We start from the raw sequence: 22,501 nt of genomic DNA on the forward strand, positions 1-22,501 counted from the left end.
AGGTCAGTACCATATAGGTTAGTACTGTAATATATAGGTTAGTACTGTACTATATAGGTTAGTACTGTACTATATAGGTCAGTACTGTACTATATAGGTCAGTACTGTAATATATAGGTTAGTACTGTAATATATAGGCTAGTACTGTACTCTATAGGTTAGTACTGTACTATATAGGTCAGTACCATATAGGTTAGTACTGTACTCTATAGGTTAGTACCATATGGGTTAGTACTGTACTCTATAGGTTAGTACTGTACTATATAGGTTAGTACTGTACTATATAGGCTAGTACTGTACTATATAGGTTAGTACTGTACTATATAGGTTAGTACTGTACTATATAGGTCAGTACTGTACTATATAGGTCAGTACTGTAATATATAGGTTAGTACTGTAATATATAGGCTAGTACTGTACTCTATAGGTTAGTACTGTACTATATAGGTCAGTACCATATAGGTTAGTACTGTACTCTATAGGTTAGTACCATATGGGTTAGTACTGTACTCTATAGGTTAGTACCATATGGGTTAGTACTGTACTCTATAGGTTAGTACTGTACTATATAGGTTAGTACTGTACTATATAGGCTAGTACTGTACTATATAGGTTAGTACTGTACTATATAGGTTAGTACTGTACTATATAGGTCAGTACTGTACTATATAGGTCAGTACTGTAATATATAGGTTAGTACTGTAATATATAGGCTAGTACTGTACTCTATAGGTTAGTACTGTACTATATAGGTCAGTACCATATAGGTTAGTACTGTACTCTATAGGTTAGTACCATATGGGTTAGTACTGTACTCTATAGGTTAGTACTGTACTATATAGGTTAGTACTGTACTATATAGGCTAGTACTGTACTATATAGGTTAGTACTGTACTATATAGGTTAGTACTGTACTATATAGGTCAGTACTGTACTATATAGGTCAGTACTGTAATATATAGGTCAGTACTGTAATATATAGGCTAGTACTGTACTCTATAGGTTAGTACTGTACTATATAGGTCAGTAGTGTACTATATAGGCTAGTACTGTACTATATAGGCTAGTACTGTACTATATAGGCTAGTACTGTACTCTATAGGTTAGTACTGTACTATATAGGTTAGTACTGTACTATATAGGCTAGTACTGTACTATATAGGTCAGTACTGTCCTATATAGGCTAGTACTGTACTATATAGGTCAGTACTGTACTATATAGGTCAGTACTGTACTATATAGGCTAGTACTGTACTATATAGGTTAGTACTGTACTATATAGGTTAGTACTGTACTATATAGGTTAGTATATAGGTTAGTACTGTACTATATAGGTCAGTACTGTACTATATAGGTTAGTACTGTACTATATAGGTTAGTATATAGGCTAGTACTGTACTATATAGGCTAGTACTGTACTATATAGGTTAGTACTGTACTATATAGGTTAGTATATAGGTTAATACTGTACTATATAGGTTAGTACTGTACTATATAGGTTAGTACTGTACTATATAGGTCAGTACTGTACTATATAGGTTAGTACTGTACTATATAGGTTAATACTGTACTATATAGGTTAGTATATAGGCTAGTACTGTACTATATAGGTCAGTACTGTACTATATAGGCCAGTACTGTACCATATAGGTCATTACTGTACTATATAGGTCAGTACTGTACTATATAGTTTAGTACTATATAGGTTAGTACTGTACTATATAGGTCAGTACTGTACTATATAGGTCAGTACTGTACTATATAGGGCAGTACTGTAATATATAGGTTAGTACTGTACTATATAGGTTAATACTGTACTATATAGGTTAGTACTGTACTATATAGGTTAGTACTGTACTATATAGGTTAGTACTGTACTATATAGGTCAGTACTGTACTATATAGGCTAGTATATAGGTCAGTACTGTACTATATAGGTTAATACTGTACTATATAGGCTAGTACTGTACTATATAGGTTAGTACTGTACTATATAGGTTAGTATATAGGTTAGTACTGTACTATATAGGTCAGTACTGTACTATATAGGCTAGTACTGTACTATATAGGTTAATACTGTACTATATAGGTTAGTACTGTACTATATAGGTCAGTACTGTACTATATAGGTCAGTACTGTACTATATAGGTTAGTACTGTACTATATAGGCTAGTACTGTACTATATAGGTTAATACTGTACTATATAGGCTAGTACTGTACTATATAGGTTAATACTGTACTATATAGGTTAATACTGTACTATATAGGTTAATACTGTACTATATAGGTTAGTACTGTACTATATAGGTCAGTACTGTACTATATAGGTCAGTACTGTACTATATAGGTTAGTACTGTACTATATAGGCTAGTACTGTACTATATAGGTTAATACTGTATTATATAGGCTAGTACTGTACTATATAGGCTAGTACTGTACTATATAGGTTAATACTGTACTATATAGGCTAGTACTGTACTATATAGGCTAGTACTGTACTATATAGGTTAGTACTGTACTATATAGGTCATTACTGTACTATATAGGTCAGTACTGTACTATATAGTTTAGTATATAGGCTAGTACTGTACTATATAGGTTAATACTGTACTATATAGGCTAGTACTGTACTATATAGGTTAATACTGTACTATATAGGTTAATACTGTACTATATAGGTTAATACTGTACTATATAGGTTAGTACTGTACTATATAGGTCAGTACTGTACTATATAGGTCAGTACTGTACTATATAGGTTAGTACTGTACTATATAGGCTAGTACTGTACTATATAGGTTAATACTGTACTATATAGGCTAGTACTGTACTATATAGGCTAGTACTGTACTATATAGGTTAATACTGTACTATATAGGCTAGTACTGTACTATATAGGCTAGTACTGTACTATATAGGTTAGTACTGTACTATATAGGTCATTACTGTACTATATAGGTCAGTACTGTACTATATAGTTTAGTATATAGGCTAGTACTGTACTATATAGGTTAATACTGTACTCTATAGGTTAGTACTGTACTATATAGGCTAGTACTGTACTATATAGGTTAGTACTGTACTATATAGGTCATTACTGTACTATATAGGTCAGTACTGTACTATATAGTTTAGTATATAGGCTAGTACTGTACTATATAGGTCAGTACTGTACTATATAGGTTAATACTGTACTATATAGGTCAGTACTGTACTATATAGGTTAGTACTGTACTATATAGGTTAGTACTGTACTATATAGTTTAGTACTATACTATATAGGTTAATACTGTACTATATAGTTTAGTACTATATAGGTTATTACTGTAATATATAGGTCAGTACTGTACTATATAGTTTAGTACTATATAGGTTAGTACTGTACTATATAGGTCAGTACTGTACTATATACAGGGCATTCAGAAAGGATACAGACCCCTTCCCCTTTTCCATTTTCAGTTACTTTACAGCCTAATTCTAAATGCATTAAATTACTTGTTTGATCAGCAATCTACACACAATACCCCATAATGACAAAACAAAACAGGATTTAAGAAGAACAATATTGAAATGAGGAATTAGGACCAAACATCAACCCTCAGTAGAATGTAAAATCAAATAAGGTGGTATTGGTCAGGTACACACATATTATTAGATGTTGTCCCAGGTTCAGCTAAATGCTTCTGTTCCCAGATCAAACAGTGATACCTAACAATACAAAACAATACACACAAATCCCACAAATTAAAAAGAAAGGAATTAAGAAATATCGGAATGAACAATGTCAGAGTCCGACATATAAATGTACAGTCCCATTCGGGAAGTATTCAGACCCCTTGACTTATTCCACATTTTAAGACCTTTCAGCGATATTCTAAAATGGATTTTCAATCTACATCATCAATCTACACATAATACCCCATAATGGCATCATAATACCTCATAATGACATCACAATACCCCATAATGACATCACAAAACCCCATAATGACATCACAATACCCCATAATGGCATCATAATACCTCATAATGACATCACAATACCCCATAATGACATCACAAAACCTCACAATGACATCACAATAACCCAGATGGACATCACAATAACCCAGAATGACAAAGTGAAAACAGGTTGTTAGAAATAACAGAAAACCTCATTTACATAAGTATTCAGACCCTTTGCTATGAGACTCGAAATTGAGCTCAGGTGCATCCGGTTTCCATTAATCATCCTTGAGATGTTTCTACAACTTGGAGTCCACCTGTGGAAAATTTGATTGGACATGACTTGGAAAGGCGCACACCTGTCTATATTAGGTCCCACAGCTGACAGTACATGTCAGAGCTAAAACCAAGCTATGAGGTTGAAGGAATTGTCCGTAGAGCTGAGAGACAGGATTGTGTTGAGGAAAAGATCTGGGGAAGGGTAACAAATCATTTCTGCAGCATTGAAGGTCCCCAAGAACACAGTGGCATCCATCATTATTCAATGGAAGAAGTGGAACTGAGCCAAACTGAGCAATCGGGGGAGAAAGGCCTTGGTCAGGAAGGTGAAGGTCAGTCAACGTGGAACATTGAGAACTTTTAAAGTTTCTTCAAGTACAGTCACAAAAACCATCAAGCGCTACGATGAAACTGGCTCTCATGAGGACCGCCACAGGAAGGGAAGACCCAGAGTTACCTCTGCTGCAGAGGATAATGTTACGGTTTTCTTGATACATGTTTAATGACGACGAAAAAACGAACAATACAAAAACAACAAACATAACGTGAAAAACCTAAACAGCCTATCTGGTGCAAACAAACACAGTGACAGGAACAATCACCCACGAAACACTCAAAGAATATGGCTGCCTAAATATGGTTCCCAATCAGAGACAACGATAAACACCTGTCTCTGATTGAGAACCACTCCAGGCAACCATAGACTTTTCTAGATAACCTAAGCCACAATCCCAATACCTACAAAAACCTCAAGACAAAACACACCACATAATAAACCCATGTCACACCCTGGCCTGACCAAAATAATAAAGAAAACACAAAATACTGAGACCAGGGCGTGACAGAACCCCCCCCCCCCCCCCCCAAGGTGCGGACTCCCGGCCGCACACCTAAACCCATAGGGGAGGGTCCAGGTGGGCGTCTGTCCACGGTGGCAGCTCCGGCGCGGGATGTGGACCCCACTCCAACAAAGTCTTAGTCCACCTGCATCGCGTCCCTAGATTGGCGACCCTCACCGCCGACCTTGGCCTAATAACCCTCACCAAGGACCCCACTGGACTGAGGGGCAGCTCGGGACTGAGGTAGCTCGGGACTGAGGGGAAGCTCGGGACCGAGGGGAAGCTCGGGACCGAGGGGAAGCTCGGGACTGAGGGGTAGCTCGGGACCGAGGGGTAGCACAGTACTGAGAGGAAGCTCGGGACTGAGGGGAAGCTCAGCACTGAGAGGAAGCTCAGTACTGAGAGGAAGCTCAGGCAGGTAGTTGGATCTGGCAGATCCTGGCTGGCTGGTGGTTCTGGCAGAGCCTGGCTGACTGGCGGATCCTGGCTGAATGGCGGATACTGGCTGAATGGCGGATCTGGAAGATTCTGGCTGACTGGCGGATCCTGGCTGAATGGCGGATCTGGAAGATTCTGGCTGACTGGCGGCTCTGGCTGCTCCATGCAGACTGGCAGCTCTGGCTGCTCCATGCAGACCGGCATCTCTGGCTGCTCCATGCAGACTGGCAGCTCAGGCTGCTCCATGCAGACTGGCAGCTCTGGCTGCTCCATGCAGACTGGCAGCTCTGGCAGCGCTAAACAAGCGAGAGACTCCAGCAGCGCAGAACAGGCGGGAGACTCCGGCAGCGCTGGACAGGCAGGAGACTCCGACAGCGCTGTAGAGGAGGAAGGCTCTGGCAGCACTGGACAGGCGAGGTGCACTGTAGGCCTGATGCATGGTGCTGGCACTGGTGGTACTGGACCGAGGACACGCACAGTAAGCCTGGAGCGGGGAGCTGCCCCCGGAGGGCTGGTGTGTGGAGGTGGTACTGGATGGACCGGACCATGCAGGCGCACTGGAGCTCTTGAGCACCGAGCTTCATTAAAGTTACCAGCCTTCATTAAAGTTACCAGCCTCAGATGGTTCAAGTAACAGACACATCTCAACATCAACTGTTCAGAGGAGACTGCATGAATCAAACCTTCATAGTCGAATTGCTGCAAAGAAACCACTACTGAAGGACACCAATAAGAAGAAGAGACTTGCTTGGGCCAAGAAATACGAGCAATGGACATTAGACCGGTGGAAATCTTTCCTTTGGTCTGGTGAGTCCAAATTTGAGATTTTTTGTTCAATCCATCATGTCTTTGTGAGACGCAGATAAGGTGAACGGCTGATATCCGCAGGTGTGGTTCCCACAGTGAAGCATGGAGGAGGAGGTGTTATGGTGTGGGGGTGCTTTGCTGGTGACACTGCCTGTGATTTATTTAGAATTCAAGGAGCGATACGCCATCCCATCTGCACTTAGTGGAACTATCATTTGTTTTTCAACAGGACAATAACCTTTGGGCTTTTTGACCAAGAAGGAGAGTGATGGAGTGCTGACCAATAACCATCTGCTAACCATGTGACCAATAACATCTGCTAACCATGTGTATGTGACCAATAACATCTGATTTGAAATATGTGTTATTTCATAGTTTTGATTTAAAATATATTTTGATTTGGTTACTACATGATTCCATATGTGTCATTTCCTAGTTCTGATGTCTTCACTATTATTCTACAATGTAGAAAATAGTAAAAAATAAAGAAAAACCCTTGAATGAGTAGATGTGTCCAAACTGTTGACTGGTACTGTATATACACTGACACTCCAACACACACACACACACACACACACACACACACACACACACACACACACACACACACATACACACACACACACACACACACACACAGATCATTACATCATGCCTGCCGTATCATTCAGTAGTCATTTACAACACGAACCAGAGTTATCTTTTACCTGTGTGTAGTTTTAATGACTCAGCATAGAGAGGAAGCCATTGTTGTTCCTTAGAACTACAAACATGGAGGAGATATGATAGAACAGAACTACAAACATGGAGGAGAGAGGTCTAGACAGATCCAACAGAGGGACAGGATCACCAGGAGCTTGGCACATACAATACATGAGACAACTCTTTACACACACACACACACACACACACACACACACACACACACACTCACACACACACCTGACCAGTTTCCTCTTTTGTCTTATTTAACAATAAATCTTTCAAGTTCTGCAAACTCATTGTCAAATCAAATTATTCAAACAAACAAACAAATAACAACTAATGTTAGAGAGACTCAAGAACGTACATTTGGTTCTAAGGCAATATAAGTGCTGTCAAAACCCAACGTTGTCAGGACGTTTTCAGAAGAACGTTGTCAGAACGTTGTCAGAAAGACATTGTCTCTCAGTTTGTATAAAGTTTGTCTGAACGTTGTCAGAATGTTTTCTGTCAGGACATTGTCAAACCTCAAAAATGGTCAGAACGTTGTCAGCACCGTAAGTTGTCTGGCCGTTGTCTGAAGGTCGTCTCTCGGTTTGTATGAGGTTTGTTTGAAACGTTGTCTGAACATTGTCTGAACAGGAAGTTGTCAGAAAGTTATCAGGATGTTGTCTCTCAGTTTGTATAATGTTGCCTCAGCGTTACCTCATGCTTCTCTCAGTCAGTCAGCCAGTCAGTCAGTCAGTCAGCCAGTCCATCAGTGAATCAGTTAGCCAGTCAGTCAGCCTGCCAAACAGCCAGTAAAACAGTCAGCCAGCCAATCAGACAGTCAGTCAGCCAGTCAATCAGACAGTCAGTCAGCCAGTCAATCAGTCAACCAGCCAATCAGACAGTCAGTCAGACAGTCAGTCAGCCAGTCAATCAGTCAACCAGCCAATCAGACAGTCAGTCAGCCAGTCAATCAGTCAACCAGCCAATCAGACAGTCAGTCAGCCAGTCAATCAGTCAACCAGCCAATCAGACAGTCAGTCAGTTAGCCAGTAAAATAGTCAGCCAGTCACTCAGTCAAATAGTCAGCGACTCAGTCAGCCAAACAGCCAGTCAGTTAGTTAGTCACTCCAGTTCCAGTATTAAATCCAGTTCCTGTTCACACTCCAGTTTCAGAATTTAATCCAGTTTCAGTATTTAATCCAGTTTCAGTATTTAATCCAGTTTCAGTATTTAAGACTGTTTCAGTATTTAATCCAGTTTCAGTATTTAATCCAGTTTCAGAATTTAATCCAGTTTCCGTATTTAATCCAGTTTCAGTATTTAATCCAGTTTCAGTATTTAATCCAGTTTCAGTGTTGAATCCAGTTTCCGTATTTAATCCAGTTTCAGTATTTAATCCAGTTTCAGTATTTAATCCAGTTTCAGTATTTAATCCAGTTTCAGTATTTAATCCAGTTTCAGTATTTAATCCAGTTTCAGTATTTAATCCAGTTCCCGTCCTTAAAACAGTTCCATTAATCCTGTTACAGTGTGAAGCTGTGATCCAGTCTCTCTTCACATGTAGTCCTCAGAGTTCTAGAAGCTCCCCTGTTAAGAGACGGACTGATCAGTCCTCCCCCTCTCTCCTCTGGTTCTCACCCACACTCACTCCTCTCTTCAAAACAGTGTGTGTGTGTGTGTGTTTGTGTGTGTGTGTGTGTTTGTGTGTGTGTGTGTGTTTGTGTGTGTGTGTGTGTATTTGGCGCCTGTCAGTCAGAGGAGAAAAGGGGCCTGTGGTTGTCTTGTCGGCACAGTGAGGCTAGGGGTCGGGGTGTTGTGACATCACTTCCTGGTGTGAAGGTTCTGCTGGAACTGGGTGCTGATGTAGCGGATGTGGAACCCCTTCTTACTGATGGTGTCGTCGCTATGGAAACGGATCAACACCGCGTCACCCGCGGAGTAGATCTCCTCTCTGGGCTAGGGAGGGAGGGCGAGAGATGACAGAGGATGAGAGGGAGAGAGATGAGAGAAAGAGAGAGAGAGAGAGAGAGAGAGACAGATAGAGGGATCAGAGAGAGAGAAAGAGACAGAGATGAGAGAGATATGACAGATCAATCAGAGAGAGAGAGGGATGACAGAGAGAGGTAATGTAGAGGTGAGAAGATGAAGGATAGAGATAATAACAGTAGATGAATACATACAGTAGAGTTGGACTTTTCTTAAAGAATTCACTATTTCTTCTAAAATAAATAAAAAACATTATCAACATTTTCAACATTGCAACAAATAAAGCTACCCGGAGCTAGTTCTTGGTTACACTGCCTATAGCCAAGATAACTGACAACAAATACTGGTAACCAGGGCTAGTTCCTGGTTACACTGCCTATAGCCAAGATAACTGACAACAAATACTGGTAACCAGGGCTAGTTCTTGGTTACACTGCCTATAGCCAAGATAACTGACAACAAATACTGGTAACCAGGGCTAGTTCTTGGTTACACTGCCTATAGCCAAGATAACTGACAACAAATACTGGTAACCAGGGCTAGTTCCTGGTTACACTGCCTACAGCCAAGATAACTGACAACAAATACTGGTAACCAGGGCTAGTTCCTGGTTACCCTGCCTACGGCCAAGATAACTGACAACAAATACTGGTAACCAGGGCTAGTTCCTGGTTACACTGCCTATAGCCAAGATAACTGACAACAAATACTGGTAACCAGGGCTAGTTCCTGGTTACACTGCCTATAGCCAAGATAACTGACAACAAATACTGGTAACCAGGGCTAGTTCTTGGTTACCCTGCCTATAGCCAAGATAACTGACAACAAATACTGGTAACCAGGGCTAGTTCTTGGTTACACTGCCTATAGCCAAGATAACTGACAACAAATACTGGTAACCAGGGCTGGTTCCTGGTTACACTGCCTATAGCCAAGATAACTGACAACAAATACTGGTAACCAGGGCTAGTTCCTGGTTACACTGCCTATAGCCAAGATAACTGACAACAAATACTGGTAACCAGGGCTAGTTCCTGGTTACACTGCCTATAGCCAAGATAACTGACAAAAAATACTGGTAACCAGGGCTAGTTCTTGGTTACCCTGCCTATAGCCAAGATAACTGACAACAAATACTGGTAACCAGGGCTAGTTCTTGATTACCCTGCCTATAGCCAAGATAACTGACAACAAATACTGGTAACCAGGGCTAGTTCTTGGTTACACTGCCTATAGCCAAGATAACTGACAACAAATACTGGTAACCAGGGCTAGTTCTTGGTTACCCTGCCTATAGCCAAGATAACTGACAACAAATACTGGTAACCAGGGCTAGTTCCTGGTTACCCTGCCTACGGCCAAGATAACTGACAACAAATACTGGTAACCAGGACTAGTTCATGGTTACCCTGCCTACGGCCAAGATAACTGACAACAAATACTGGTAACCAGGGCTAGTTCCTGGTTAACCAGGGCTAGTTCCAGGGCTAGTTCCTGGTTACCCTGCCTACGGCCAAGATGACTGACAACAAATACTGGTAACCAGGGCTAGTTCCTGGTTACCCTGCCTACGGCCAAGATAACTGACAACAAATACTGGTAACCAGGGCTAGTTCATGGTTACCCTGCCTACGGCCAAGATAACTGACAACAAATACTGGTAACCAGGACTAGTTCATGGTTACCCTGCCTACAGCCAAGATAACTGACAACAAATACTGGTAACCAGGGCTAGTTCCTGGTTACCCTGCCTATGGCCAAGATAACTGACAACAAATACTGGTAACCAGGGCTAGTTCCTGGTTACACTGCCTATGGCCAAGATAACTGACAACAAATACTGGTAACCAGGGCTAGTTCCTGGTTACCCTGCCTATGGCCAAGATGACTGACAACAAATACTGGTAACCAGGGCTAGTTCCTGGTTACCCTGCCTATGGCCAAGATAACTTCAATAGCATTCAATGACACCTCTCCCATCTACCCCCCCCCCATCCTTACCACAGAACCACAGAACCGTCCAGTCTGTGTGAGTTAGAGTCATTATGTATGTGATACCCCCCCCAGAACCACAGAACCGTCCCAGTCTGTGTGAGTTAGAGTCATTATGTATGTGATACCCCTCCTTACCCCAGAACCACAGAACCGTCCCAGTCTGTGTGAGTTAGAGTCATTATGTATGTGATACCCCCCCCAGAACCACAGAACCGTCCCAGTCTGTGTGAGTTAGAGTCATTATGTATGTGATACCCCTCCTTACCCCAGAACCACAGAACCGTCCCAGTCTGTGTGAGTTAGAGTCATTATGTATGTGATACCCCCCCCCAGAACCACAGAACCGTCCCAGTCTGTGTGAGTTAGAGTCATTATGTATGTGATACCCCTCCTTACCCCAGAACCACAGAACCGTCCCAGTCTGTGTGAGTTAGAGTCATTATGTATGTGATACCCCTCCTTACCCCAGAACCACAGAACCGTCCCAGTCTGTGTGAGTTAGAGTCATTATGTATGTGATACCCCCCCAGAACCACAGAACCGTCCCAGTCTGTGTGAGTTAGAGTCATTATGTATGTGATACCCCTCCTTACCCCAGAACCACAGAACCGTCCCAGTCTGTGTGAGTTAGAGTCATAACCATCGTACAGCTCTATGTAGTCATAACCACAGTCCGCCTCCTCCTCCACCTCGAAGGTCGTAAAGGTCAACTCTATACCGTAACCCTCCTCTGACGTCACCAACCACTCACAGTCCGTATGGCCTGGAGAGAAGAGGAAAACAAAGAGGAGACGAGTGTACAGTAGAGTAGAGTAGAGTAGAGTAGAGTAGAGTAGAGTAGAGTAAAATAGAGTAGAGTAAGTAGAGTAAAATAGAGTAGAGTAGAGTAAAATAGAGTAGAGTAAAATAGAGTAGAGTAGAGTGGAGTAGAGTAAAATAGAGTAGAGTAAGTAGAGTAAAATAGAGTAGAGTGGAGTAGAGTAGAGTAAAATAGAGTAGAGTAAGTAGAGTAAAATAGAGTAGAGTGGAGTAGAGTAGAGTAAAATAGAGTAGAGTAGAAGAAAATAGAGTAGAACAGAGGAGAGTAAAATAGAGTAGAGTATAGTAGAGGAAAATAGAGTACAGTAGAGTAGAGTAAAATAAGGTAGAACAGAGGAGAGTAAAATAGAGTAGAGTAGAATAGAATAGAGTAGAGTGGAGTAGAGTAGAGTAAAATAGAGTAGAGTAAGTAGAGTAAAATAGAGTAGAGTGGAGTAGAGTAGAGTAAAATAGAGTAGAGTAAGTAGAGTAAAATAGAGTAGAGTGGAGTAGAGTAGAGTAAAATAGAGTAGAGTAAGTAGAGTAAAATAGAGTAGAGTAGAATAGAGTAGAGTAAAATAGAGTAGAGTAGAAGAAAATAGAGTAGAACAGAGGAGAGTAAAATAGAGTAGAGTATAGTAGAGTAAAATAGAGTACAATAGAGTAGAGTAAAATAGAGTAGAACAGAGGAGAGTAAAATAGAGTAGAGTAGAATAGAATAGAGTAGAGTGGAGTAGAGTAGAGTAAAATGGAGTAGAGTGGAGTAGAGTAGAGTAAAATAGAGTAGAGTAAGTAGAGTAAAATAGAGTAGAGTGGAGTAGAGTAGAGTAAAATAGAGTAGAGTAAGTAGAGTAAAATAGAGTAGAGTGGAGTAGAGTAGAGTAAAATAGAGTAGAGTAGAAGAAAATAGAGTAGAACAGAGGAGAGTAAAATAGAGTAGAGTATAGTAGAGTAAAATAGAGTACAGTAGAGTAGAGTAAAATAGAGTAGAACAGAGGAGAGTAAAATAGAGTAGAGTAGAATAGAATAGAGTAGAGTGGAGTAAAATAGAGTGGAATAGAGTAGAGTAGAATAGAGTACAGTAGAATAGAGGAGAGTAAAATAGAGTAGAGTAGAGTATAATAAAATAGAGTAGAGTAGAATAGAATAGAGTAGAACAGAGGAGAGTAAAATAGAGTAGAGTAGAGTAAAATAGAGTATAACAGAGGAGAGTAAAATAGAGTAGAACAGAGGAGAGTAAAACAGAGTAGAGTAGAATAAAATAGAATCGAGTATAGTAGAGTAGAATAGAGTAGAGTAGAGTAAAATAGAGTAGAACAGAGGAGAGTAAAATAGAGTAGAGTAGAATATAATAAAATAGAATAGAGTAGAATAGAATAGAGTAAAATAGAGTAGGATAGAGAACAGTAGAATAGAGGAGAGTAAAATAGAGTAGAGTAGAGTATAATAAAATAGAGTAGAGTAGAGTAGAATAGAATAGAGTAGAACAGAGGAGAGTAAAATAGAGTAGAGTAGAGTAAAATAGAGTAGAACAGAGGAGAGTAAAATAGAGTAGAGTCAAATAGAGTAGAGTAGAGTCGAGTAGTGTAAAATAGAGTAGAACAGAGGAGAGTAAAATAGAGTAGAGTAGAATGAAATAGAATAGAGTAGAGTAGAATAGACTCGAGTAGATAAAATAGAGTAGAACAGAGGAGAGTAAAATAGAGTAGAGTAGAATGAAATAGAATAGAGTAGAGTAGAATAGACTCGAGTAGATAAAATAGAGTAGAACAGAGGAGAGTAAAATAGAGTAGAGTAGAGTAGAACAAAATAGAATAGAGTAGAGTAGAGTAAAATAGAGTAGAACAGAGGAGAGTAAAATAGAGTAGAGTAGAGTAGAACAAAATAGAATAGAGTAAAATAGAATAGAATAGAGTAGAGTAGAGTAAAATAGAGTAGAACAGAGGAGAGTAAAATAGAGTAGAGTAAAATAGAGTAAAACAGAGTAGAGTAAAACAGAGTAGAATAGAGTAGAGTAGAGTAGAGTAGAGTAGAATAGAATAGAGTAGAGTAGAAAAGATACAAACAGAAAACAATATAAATTAAATTAATAGAAAAACCATCATCCTGACAAGTGTAAATGTTCCTTTGGATTGACAGCTGTGACATCATACACACCATAAAATTACAACCACAACAGTATATACAGTGTGTAGTCGTCCTACAGAGTGTGTGTGTGTGTGTGTGTGTGTATACCAGGGTAGTTGTTATCTCCAAACTGGGAGTGTGAGTAAAGGTTCTTCTGACGAGTCTCTGCCTTCAACCTCCCTCCACACTCTAGAAGAGGGGAGAGACAGACAGGGACATTTAGAGAGTGAAACTAACCTCCCTCCACACTCTAGAAGAGGAGAGAGACAGACAGGGACATTTAGAGAGTGAAACTAACCTCCCTCCACACTCTAGAAGAGGAGAGAGACAGACAGGGACATTTAGAGAGTGAAACTAACCTCCCTCCACACTCTAGAAGAGGAGAGAGACAGACAGGGACATTTAGAGAGTGAAACTAACCTCCCTCCACACTCTAGAAGAGGAGAGAGACAGACAGGGACATTTAGAGAGTGAAACTAACCTCCCTTCACACTCTAGAAGAGGAGAGAGACAGACAGGGACATTTAGAGAGTGAAACTAACCTCCCTCCACACTCTAGAAGAGGAGAGAGACAGACAGGGACATTTAGAGAGTGAAACTAACCTCCCTCCACACTCTAGAAGAGGGGAGAGACAGACAGGGACATTTAGAGAGTGAAACTAACCTCCCTCCACACTCTAGAAGAGGAGAGAGACAGACAGGGACATTTAGAGAGTGAAACTAACCTCCCTCCACACTCTAGAAGAGGAGAGAGACAGACAGGGACATTTAGAGAGTGAAACTAACCTCCCTCCACACTCTAGAAGAGGAGAGAGACAGACAGGGACATTTAGAGAGTGAAACTAACCTCCCTCCACACTCTAGAAGAGGAGAGAGACAGACAGGGACATTTAGAGAGTGAAACTAACCTCCCTCCACACTCTAGAAGAGGAGAGAGACAGACAGGGACATTTAGAGAGTGAAACTAACCTCCCTCCACACTCTAGAAGAGGGGAGAGACAGACAGGGACATTTAGAGAGTGAAACTAACCTCCCTCCACACTCTAGAAGAGGAGAGAGACAGACAGGGACATTTAGAGAGTGAAACTAACCTCCCTCCACACTCTAGAAGAGGAGAGAGACAGACAGGGACATTTAGAGAGTGAAACTAACCTCCCTCCACACTCTAGAAGAGGAGAGAGACAGACAGGGACATTTAGAGAGTGAAACTAACCTCCCTCCACACTCTAGAAGAGGAGAGAGACAGACAGGGACATTTACACGTTGGTTCAGGCTAAATAAACAAATATAGACCAAGATATAGATAACTATTTTTTGTTGTTGTTGCATGTTCTGGTATTCACCACTAGAGGGGGGCAGTGGACTGCTTTACCTTCACTGGACAGTGGCAAGTAGAACTTCCTGTCTAGTTACTACAATATGATCATCACTGGACACTGGCAGGTAGAACTTACTGTCTAGTTACAATATGTTCATCACTGGACACTGACAGGTAGAACTTACTGTCTAGCTACTACAATATGATCATCACTGGACACTGGCAGGTAGAACTTACTGTCTAGTTACTACAATATGATCATCACTGGACACTGACAGGTAGAACTTACTGTCTAGTTACAATATGTTCATCACTGGACACTGGCAGGTAGAACTTACTGTCTAGTTACAATATGATCATCACTGGACACTGGCAGGTAGAACTTACTGTCTAGTTACTACAATATGATCATCACTGGACACTGACAGGTAGAACTTACTGTCTAGTTACAATATGTTCATCACTGGACACTGGCAGGTAGAACTTACTGTCTAGTTACAATATGATCATCACTGGACACTGGCAGGTAGAACTTACTGTCTAGTTACTACAATATGATCATCACTGGACACTGGCAGGTAGAACTTACTGTCTAGTTACAATATGTTCATCACTGGACACTGACAGGTAGAACTTACTGTCTAGCTACTACAATATGATCATAACTGGACACTGGCAGGTAGAACTTACTGTCTAGTTACTACAATATGATCATCACTGGACACTGACAGGTAGAACTTACTGTCTAGTTACAATATGTTCATCACTGGACACTGGCAGGTAGAACTTACTGTCTAGTTACAATATGATCATCACTGGACACTGGCAGGTAGAACTTACTGTCTAGTTACTACAATATGATCATCACTGGACACTGACAGGTAGAACTTACTGTCTAGTTACAATATGTTCATCACTGGACACTGGCAGGTAGAACTTACTGTCTAGTTACAATATGATCATCACTGGACACTGGCAGGTAGAACTTACTGTCAAGTTACTACAATATGATCATCACTGGACACTGGCAGGTAGAACTTACTGTCTAGTTACTACAATATGATCATCACTGGACACTGACAGGTAGAACTTACTGTCTAGTTACAATATGTTCATCACTGGACACTGGCAGGTAGAACTTACTGTCTAGTTACAATATGATCATCACTGGACACTGGCAGGTAGAACTTACTGTCTAGTTACTACAATATGATCATCACTGGACACTGACAGGTAGAACTTACTGTCTAGTTACAATATGTTCATCACTGGACACTGGCAGGTAGAACTTACTGTCTAGTTACAATATGATCATCACTGGACACTGGCAGGTAGAACTTACTGTCTAGTTACTACAATATGATCATCACTGGACACTGACAGGTAGAACTTACTGTCTAGTTACAATATGTTCATCACTGGACATGGCAGGTAGAACGTACTGTCTAGTTACAATATGATCATCACTGGACACTGGCAGGTAGAACTTACTGTCTAGTTACTACAATATGATCATCACTGGACACTGACAGGTAGAACTTACTGTCTAGTTACAATATGTTCATCACTGGACACTGGCAGGTAGAACTTACTGTCTAGTTACAATATGATCATCACTGGACACTGGCAGGTAGAACTTACTGTCTAGCTACTACAATATGATCATCACTGGACACTGGCAGGTACAACTTACTGTCTAGTTACTACAATATGATCATCACTGGACACTGGCAGGTAGAACTTACTGTCTAGTGACTACAATATGATCATCACTGGACACTGGCAGGTAGAACTTACTGTCTAGTTACAATATGTTCATCACTGGACACTGGCAGGTAGAACTTACTGTCTAGTTACAATATGATCATCACTGGACACTGGCAGGTAGAACTTACTGTCTAGCTACTACAATATGATCATCACTGGACACTGGCAGGTACAACTTACTGTCTAGTTACTACAATATGATCATCACTGGACACTGGCAGGTAGAACTTACTGTCTAGTGACTACAATATGATCATCACTGGACACTGGCAGGTAGAACTTACTGTCTAGTTACAATATGATCATCACTGGACACTGGCAGGTACAACTTACTGTCTAGTGACTACAATATGATCATCACTGGACACTGACAGGTAGAACTTACTGTCTAGTTACTACAATATGATCATCACTGACAGGTAGAACTTACTGTCTAGTTACTACAATATGATCATCACTGGACACTGGCAGGTAGAACTTACTGTCTAGTTACAATATGATCATCACTGGACACTGGCGGGTAGAACTTACTGTCTAGTTACAACAATATGATCATCACTGGACACTGGCAGGTAGAACTTACTGTCTAGTTACTACAATATGATCATCTCTGGACACTGGCAGGTAGAACTTACTGTCTAGTTACAATATGATCATCACTGGACACTGGCAGGTAGAACTTACTGTCTAGTGACTACAATATGATCATCACTGGACACTGGCAGGTAGAACTTACTGTCTAGTTACAATATGATCATCACTGGACACTGGCAGGTACAACTTACTGTCTAGTGACTACAATATGATCATCACTGGACACTGACAGGTAGAACTTACTGTCTAGTTACTACAATATGATCATCACTGACAGGTAGAACTTACTGTCTAGTTACTACAATATGATCATCACTGGACACTGGCAGGTAGAACTTACTGTCTAGTTACAATATGATCATCACTGGACACTGGCAGGTAGAACTTACTGTCTAGTTACTACAATATGATCATCTCTGGACACTGACAGGTAGAACTTACTGTCTAGTTACAATATGTTCATCACTGGACACTGGCAGGTAGAACTTACTGTCTAGTTACAATATGATCATCACTGGACACTGGCAGGTAGAACTTAGAGGTAGAGAGAGAGAGAGAGAGAGAGAGAGAGAGAGAGAGAGAGAGAGAGAGAGAGAGAGAGAGAGAGACCCCATCTAGTCCATACCAGTGGAGTGTGTGGCCTGGAATCCTTTCCTCTGAACCGAGGCGTCAGAGATGAAACGCAGGTACATCTTGTTACCCGTGGAGACCAACGGTTCCGGAATCTTACTGCCACACAGCCGACCCAAGATGGCCGCTGAGTCACCCTCCCCGTCAAAGGCCTCCAGGTGATCATAGGCACACTCCTGATGCTGCTCGATCTCAAATTCATTAAATGACTGGAGAAAGAGGGGGGAGAAAGAGGGAGAGAGAGAGAGAGAAACAGCGAGAGGAGGGAAGGGGAGAGACAGAGAGAAAGAGACAGAGAGAGAAAGAGAGGGAGAGAGAGAGAGAGAGAGAGAGAGAGAGAGAGAGAAAGAGATAGGATGGAGGGGGAGAGAGAGAAAGGGAGAGAGAGAGAGAGAGAGAGAGAGAGAGAGAGGGAGAGGGAGAGAGAGAGAGAGAGAGAGAAAGATGTGTAATGCTTACTGTTAATTTGTATTGTTTATTTCACTTGTGTATATTATCTATATCACTTGCTTTGGCAATGTTAACACATGTTTCCCATGACAATAAAGCCCCTTGAATTGAATTGAGAGAGAGAGACAGAGAGCGAGAGAGAGACAGAGAGACAGAGAGACAGAGAGACAGAGAGACAGAGAGACAGAGAGAGAGTGTGTGGTCCTAAACTGAAACCTGACGAAGAGACAGATTTATTAGCATGACATCATCTGTCTGAAAACACAGACACACACACACAGACAAAAAGACACACAGACACACAGACAGATCTGCTCTGCTTCAAGGCCTCATTGTTCCACATGAAAACCCACACCATTCCAGCTGTAATCCAGTGGCCTGGTAAATAATTAAACGACAGACAGACGTGTTTCACCAGTCTGACTCTGTGACCAGGTGTGTGTGTTCCTCACCAGTCTGACTCTGTGACCAGGTGTGTGTGTTCCTCACCAGTCTGACTCTGTGACCAGGTGTGTGTGTTCCTCACCAGTCTGACTCTGTGACCAGGTGTGTGTATTCCTCACCAGTCTGACTCTGTGACCAGGTGTGTGTGTTCCTCACCAGTCTGACTCTGTGACCAGGTGTGTGTGTTCCTCGCCAGTCTGACTCTGTGACCAGGTGTGTGTATTCCTCACCAGTCTGACTCTGTGTCCAGGTGTAGTGGTGATGTCCCAGGTACATTCCTTCCTACTGGGATATTTATCAGGCCAGTTGGGGCTGTTCATGGTCCCGCTGGGGCTGTGGACCTTATGCTTACACTCAGCTACACACACACACACACACACACACACACACACACACACACACACACACACACACACACACACACACACACACACACACACACACACACACAGGCACGCGCACACATGTGCAGCCAACCAGGCACACACAAACGCGTAAGCACACACACACAGACAGGAAGCAGGGGGTCAGGGCCGGAGAGGAAGAGGAAATGAAGCAGCAGGAAGGAGAGACGGAGGAGAGACGGAGGAGAGAGGGAGGAGAGACGGAGGAGAGAGGGAGGAGAGACGGAGGAGAGACGGAGGAGAGAGGGAGGAGAGAGGGAGGAGAGATGGAGGAGAGAGTGAGGAGAGAGGGAGGAGAGACGGAGGAGAGAGTGAGGAGAGAGGGAGGAGAGAGGGAGGAGAGAGGGAGGAGAGACGGAGGAGAGAGGGAGGAGAGAGGGAGGAGAGACGGAGGAGAGAGGGAGGAGAGACGGAGGAGAGAGTGAGGAGAGAGGGAGGAGAGAGAGGGAGGAGAAGGGAGGAGAGAGTGAGGAGAGAGTGAGGAGAGAGGGAGGAGAGAGGGAGGAGAGAGTGAGGAGAGAGTGAGGAGAGAGGGAGGAGAGAGGGAGGAGAGAGTGAGGAGAGAGTGAGGAGAGAGGGAGGTGAGGGGGAGGAGAGAGGGAGGAGAGAGGGAGGAGAGAGTGAGGAGAGAGTGAGGAGAGAGGGAGGAGAGAGGGAGGAGAGAGGGAGGAGAGAGGAGTGAGGAGAGAGGGAGGAGAGAGGGAGGAGAGACGGAGGAGAGACGGAGGAGAGACGGAGGAGAGAGGGAGGAGAGACGGAGGAGAGAGGGAGGAGAAGGGAGGAGAGAGTGAGGAGAGAGGGAGGAGAGAGGGAGGAGAGAGGGAGGAGAGAGTGAGGAGAGAGGGAGGAGAGAGGGAGGAGAGACGGAGGAGAGACGGAGGAGAGACGGAGGAGAGAGGGAGGAGAGACGGAGGAGAGAGGGAGGAGAGAGTGAGGAGAGAGGGAGGAGAGAGTGAGGAGAGAGTGTGGAGAGAGGGAGGAGAGAGAGGGAGGAGAGAGGGAGGAGAGAGGGAGGAGAGACGGAGGAGAGACGGAGGAGAGAGGGAGGAGAGAGGGAAGAGAGACGGAGGAGAGAGGGAGGAGAGAGGGAGGAGAGACGGAGGAGAGAGGGAGGAGAGACGGAGGAGAGACGGAGGAGAGAGGGAGGAGAGACGGAGGAGAGACGGAGGAGAGACGGAGGAGAGACGGAGGAGAGACGGAGGAGAGAGGGAGGCGAGAGGGGAAGAGAGACGGAGGAGAGAGGGAGGAGAGAGGGAGGAGAGACGGAGGAGAGACGGAGGAGAGACGGAGGAGAGAGGGAGGAGAGACGGAGGAGAGAGGGAGGAGAGAGGGAGCAGAGACGGAGGAGAGACGGAGGAGAGACGGAGGAGAGAGGGAGGAGAGACGGAGGAGAGAGGGAGGAGAGACGGAGGAGAGACGGAGGAGAGACGGAGGAGAGAGGGAGGAGAAGGAAAGAGAGGGCAGATTGTTCCTTCATTATTCAACAGCAAACAATCACAGTCTCAATGTCTCCTTTCAGACAGCATTTAGGTTTTCACATGGTAGTGGGTCAGTGTGAGGGAGGGTGTGTGTTCACACACACACAAACACACAGACACACACACACAAAAACACTCACTCACACACACACACTCACTCACACACACACTCACACACACACACACACACAAAAACACTCACACACAAACACTTACACACATTCACTTTGAAGCCTTGGGGCCACCAGATGTTGAAACCAGAGTCTGTTTATGAAAAAACAGAGGGACTGGGCTGTGTGTGTGTGTGTGTGTGTGTGTGTGTGTGTGTGTGTGTGTGTGTGTGTGTGTACCAGTGTGTGTGTGTGTGTGTACCAGTGTGTGTGTGTACCAGTGTGTGTGTGTGGTGTGTGTGTGTACCAGTGTGTGTGTGTACCAGTGTGTGTGTGTGTGTGTGTGTGTGTGTGTGTGTGTGTGTGTGTGTGTGTGTGTGTGACCTACCTTCTTTACAGTCATGTTTGTTCTCATGCAGTATGAATCCGTGTCGACACTGGCAGACGTACGACCCCACCGTGTTTATACAGTCATGTTGGCAGCCACCATTATCCTTACTGCATTCATCCTTATCTGAAGAGGGAGGGAGGGAGGGGAGGGAGGGAGGGAGGGAGGAGAGGGAGGGAGGGAGGGAGGGAGGGAGGGAGGAGGGAGGGAGGGAGGAGAGGGAGGAGGAGGGAGGGAGGGAGGGAGGGAGGGAGGGAGGGAGGGAGGGAGGGAGGGAGGGAGGGAGGGAGGGAGGGAGGGAGGGAGGGAGGGAGGGAGGGAGGGAGGGAGGGAGGGAGGAGGGAGGGAGGGAGAGAGAGAGGAGGAGGAGAGAGAGAGAGAGAGAGAGAGAGAGAGAGAGAGAGAGAGAGAGAGAGGGAGAGAGAGAGAGAGAGAGAGAGAGAGAGAGAGAGAGAGAGAGAGGGAGAGAGAGAGAGAGAGAGAGAGAGAGAGAGAGAGAGAGAGATGATGGTTGCTAGAAACAAAATCTGTTTTTACTGAAACCTCTAAATCCTCCTCATCCTGATACTACAGTTTGTTGTGGTATTACGGTGCTATCCTGATACTACAGTGTGTGGTGTGGTATTACGGTGCTATTCTGATACTACAGTGTGTGTGGTATTACGGTGCTATCCTGATACTGCAGTGTGTGTGTTGTGGTATTACGGTGCTTTCCTGATACTACAGTGTTTGGTGTGGTATTACGGTGCTATCCTGATACTACAGTGTGTGTGCTATTACGGTGCTATCCTGATACTACAGTGTTTGGTGTGGTATTACGGTGCTATCCTGATACTACAGTGTGTGTGGTATTACGGTGCTATCCTGATACTACAGTGTGGTGTGGTATTACGGTGCTAACCTGATACTACAGTGTGTGTGGTATTACGGTGCTATCCTGATACTACAGTGTGTGTGGTATTACGGTGCTATCCTGATACTACAGTGTGGTGTGGTATTACGGTGCTA

General features: G+C 43.1%; 1 protein-coding gene across 1 annotated transcript in view; it reads right to left on the reverse strand.

Annotated features, from left to right (window-relative positions):
- Nucleotides 1-7,007: 7,007 nt before the first annotated feature.
- Nucleotides 7,008-22,501, reverse strand: part of LOC109887885 (dorsal-ventral patterning tolloid-like protein 1) — a 74,901-nt gene continuing 59,407 nt past the window's right edge. Inside the window, 6 exon segments of the mRNA XM_031814535.1 lie at nucleotides 7,008-8,960; nucleotides 11,579-11,748; nucleotides 14,019-14,099; nucleotides 18,215-18,428; nucleotides 19,344-19,471; nucleotides 21,494-21,619. Coding sequence (XP_031670395.1) covers nucleotides 8,826-8,960; nucleotides 11,579-11,748; nucleotides 14,019-14,099; nucleotides 18,215-18,428; nucleotides 19,344-19,471; nucleotides 21,494-21,619 — 854 coding nt within the window. The 3' untranslated portion in view covers nucleotides 7,008-8,825.

Source organism: Oncorhynchus kisutch, unplaced genomic scaffold, assembly GCF_002021735.2.
Source record: "Oncorhynchus kisutch isolate 150728-3 unplaced genomic scaffold, Okis_V2 Okis07a-Okis12b_hom, whole genome shotgun sequence".
NCBI lineage: Eukaryota > Metazoa > Chordata > Actinopteri > Salmoniformes > Salmonidae > Oncorhynchus > Oncorhynchus kisutch.